Raw genomic sequence first — 2,717 nt, 5'->3', positions numbered from 1 at the left:
TGATATTTGGAAGCGTTTTTATTATCTCCCGGTCCCACCAAAACTTAAAAAGAGCAAAAACCGGGAATAGACGGTAGAAAAGCGTGAAAGACATGGGGACGCGTTCTGCAACAACTGCCACGTTTACATCCTTATCCGTTTCCCATATTACCCTTAAAAAATGCAATAAAAGCCTCTTCTTTCTCTCCTCTTCTCTCCAAATCCAAAGTCCAAATATCAATTTTAGATTTCGAAACCCAAACTCCCAGACTTCTCTCTAATGGCAACCACTGCCACGCTGATTTCTTTACGACCTACTGGGATCCGAGCATCAGCTTCTTCCGGCCACAGAAAACTTGAAAACAATCGCCTGAAAGCCTCTTCCGGCAACTGGTGGACCCCTCTCTTTGGCTGGGGCGCCGACCCCGACTACATTGATGGCAAAAACAACACCAACAACAGCAACAACGGAGAAAGCAGCAATCTACAGGGAGGATCTGAGTCCGATTACGAGAGGACGGCGCGCTCTAGATCGCGATTCGCTCCAGGTTGCTTCACGGAGGAAAAGGCGAAACAGCTTCGGCTGATGACCATGGAGACAGAAACCTTCCACGACATCATGTACCACTCGGCGATTGCGTCTCGCCTCGCTTCAGACTTTCCGAATCGCGCCGACCGGTAGTATCATCGCCGTCTCGGCGAGTACCTCCTGCGGTGGCGGTTTTTGTTTTCCGGCTATATAAGGTTTAGGGCTCTATCAGGGTTTTACCTTTTTTTCAACCAATCAAATCCGTGGACTTTACTTGGAACTTGGAAGTTTGCAGTTCCAATTTTCCCCACTATGTTTAAAGGGTTAACGATGGTGATAATTATGATTTGTTGTATATAATATAGGACTTGATTAAGCAATTTTGGCTTTTGTTTTTTTTTTGGTGCAGTTCAAGGGCCCATCGGCCATCAACTTCAACAGGACCCCACAAGGAGGCAATGAGGGGACGCACAAGGGGTTAAATATGATACCAAAGGCTCCACTGCTTGGAAAGCAATTAAATGTGAACTAGGTGTCGCTAAGGAGACTTGAACCACCGATCAAGCGCTTGATGCAGTTCTCCCAAGGGTTCCCAAGGGAGTAGCAAACCACCAGGGCAAGCCCTGGATCGATGAATTATGGATTTATACTTTACAAAAGATGATAAGACATAAAGCATTGAAAAATTAGCCAGGCACTATAATTCGAATAAGTAAGCTTGGATATTATATATAAAAAAAAAAAAAGTATAAGTATGCTTGGAGGCTACGGCTTGTACATCTGTGGTTCGCAGTGTACGATCGATAGTCTAACGGATCTGGATCCTGTCCTGCAGTGGCGGGTGCTAGAGCGTCCAACCCATGGAAACCACCCAAAAATAGGGGGTGGGGTAGTCATTTCACATGTGGGGCCCAGGTGGGACCCACCTATGAAATGACCACCCAACCCTTGTTTTTGCTGTCGTTTAGCTGGGCTAGACGCTCCAGCTCCCGCCACTGCAAGACAGGAGCCAAATCGTAGTCTAACGGTCTAAAAAAACAATCCACGTTGCTGACAAGCACTTATTGCAACTTGTAAGTATTTCTTTAAATGGGAATGAATGCCTAATGTCGATTCTAAGGATGTTAAACGGTACGGTTTGGTTTGGTTCGATTTTGGCTGTTTGAGGGTAGAAACAGAAATCAGACCGTTTAACTAAACGCTCTCATAATCAAAACCTAAACTGTTTGGTAAACAGTTTCAGTTAAACGATTTTTATTCGGTTTCGGTTAAATGGTTATATACGATTTTACACAGTTTCGGTTAAAAGGTTACTAAATGGTTTCATACCGTTTACTAAGTCTAATTTACAATGGTTATCTGCTGCATTTTTTAATAGAAAATGGACTTTCTATTAATCTTTTTAATCAGAAATTCCACCTTGTGTATCTCTTTTAATCTCCCTATTTCCTGATAGCTTTTTTAAAATCCACAACTTTCCTAGAACTTGTAATATGTATACATTAGAACACTTGAGATAAAATTTATGGTTCTAATTTCTTGACGGAAAATAAAACAAATTGAATCTTAAAAATTAGTTTAGAAATCCGCTAGATCTTTATAAATTGGGGGAAAGAAGAAGATAAAAATTAAGAATGGTTGCATCCCCATTGATATCGGCAGCTACAACTTTCATGGCGCCTTTCGTAGCTCTACCGATGACAAAATCAAATGTAAAGGCCACACCAACATTCACAATTGGGAGCTTTTGGCAGTGCACAACCATGAAGGAAGACGCATATAAAAATTAATAATGAAATAGGAATAACGGAAGCCATGGTTAGAGCTTCAAAGTACAGAGAACCAAAAGCACATAATAGTACGAATCACAATAGCTCCCCTGAAACTGAGGTTTTTAAATGGTTAGATGGTTTGGTTATACTCGATTTTAATTGGGTTACACGGTTTGAAAACTGTTGGATTAATCGGTCTAAACCGAACTGATTAAATAAACAGTGTCATTTCTAAAACCATAATTGGACCATTTAACTAAACGGTCTACCGGTTTCGGTTTAAACGGTTCGGTTCGGTTTCGGTAAACGGTTTCGATTTGGTTTTGACACCCCTTAGTCGATTCTATTAGGTCACAAATCAAATTTCCAATGGGCCCGTGAAACCAAATTACCAAAGGCCCTAGTCTCCTTAGGCTGAGTGTGACAAACACTCTGCT

At 41.7% G+C, this 2,717-nt stretch overlaps 1 protein-coding gene across 1 annotated transcript; it reads left to right on the top strand.

Annotated features, from left to right (window-relative positions):
* The first annotated feature begins 259 nt into the window (after positions 1-259).
* LOC122672231 lies at positions 260-661 on the top strand. The gene has a single exon (XM_043869727.1). The coding sequence runs from the start codon at positions 260-262 to the stop codon at positions 659-661; it is 402 nt and encodes a 133-aa protein (XP_043725662.1).
* The last annotated feature ends 2,056 nt before the right edge of the window (positions 662-2,717 follow it).

Source organism: Telopea speciosissima, chromosome 8 (genome assembly GCF_018873765.1).
Source record: "Telopea speciosissima isolate NSW1024214 ecotype Mountain lineage chromosome 8, Tspe_v1, whole genome shotgun sequence".
Classification (NCBI taxonomy): Eukaryota; Viridiplantae; Streptophyta; class Magnoliopsida; order Proteales; family Proteaceae; genus Telopea; species Telopea speciosissima.
The sequence above is the reverse complement of the archived record's forward strand: the minus strand, read 5'-3'. Positions and strand labels throughout refer to the sequence as shown.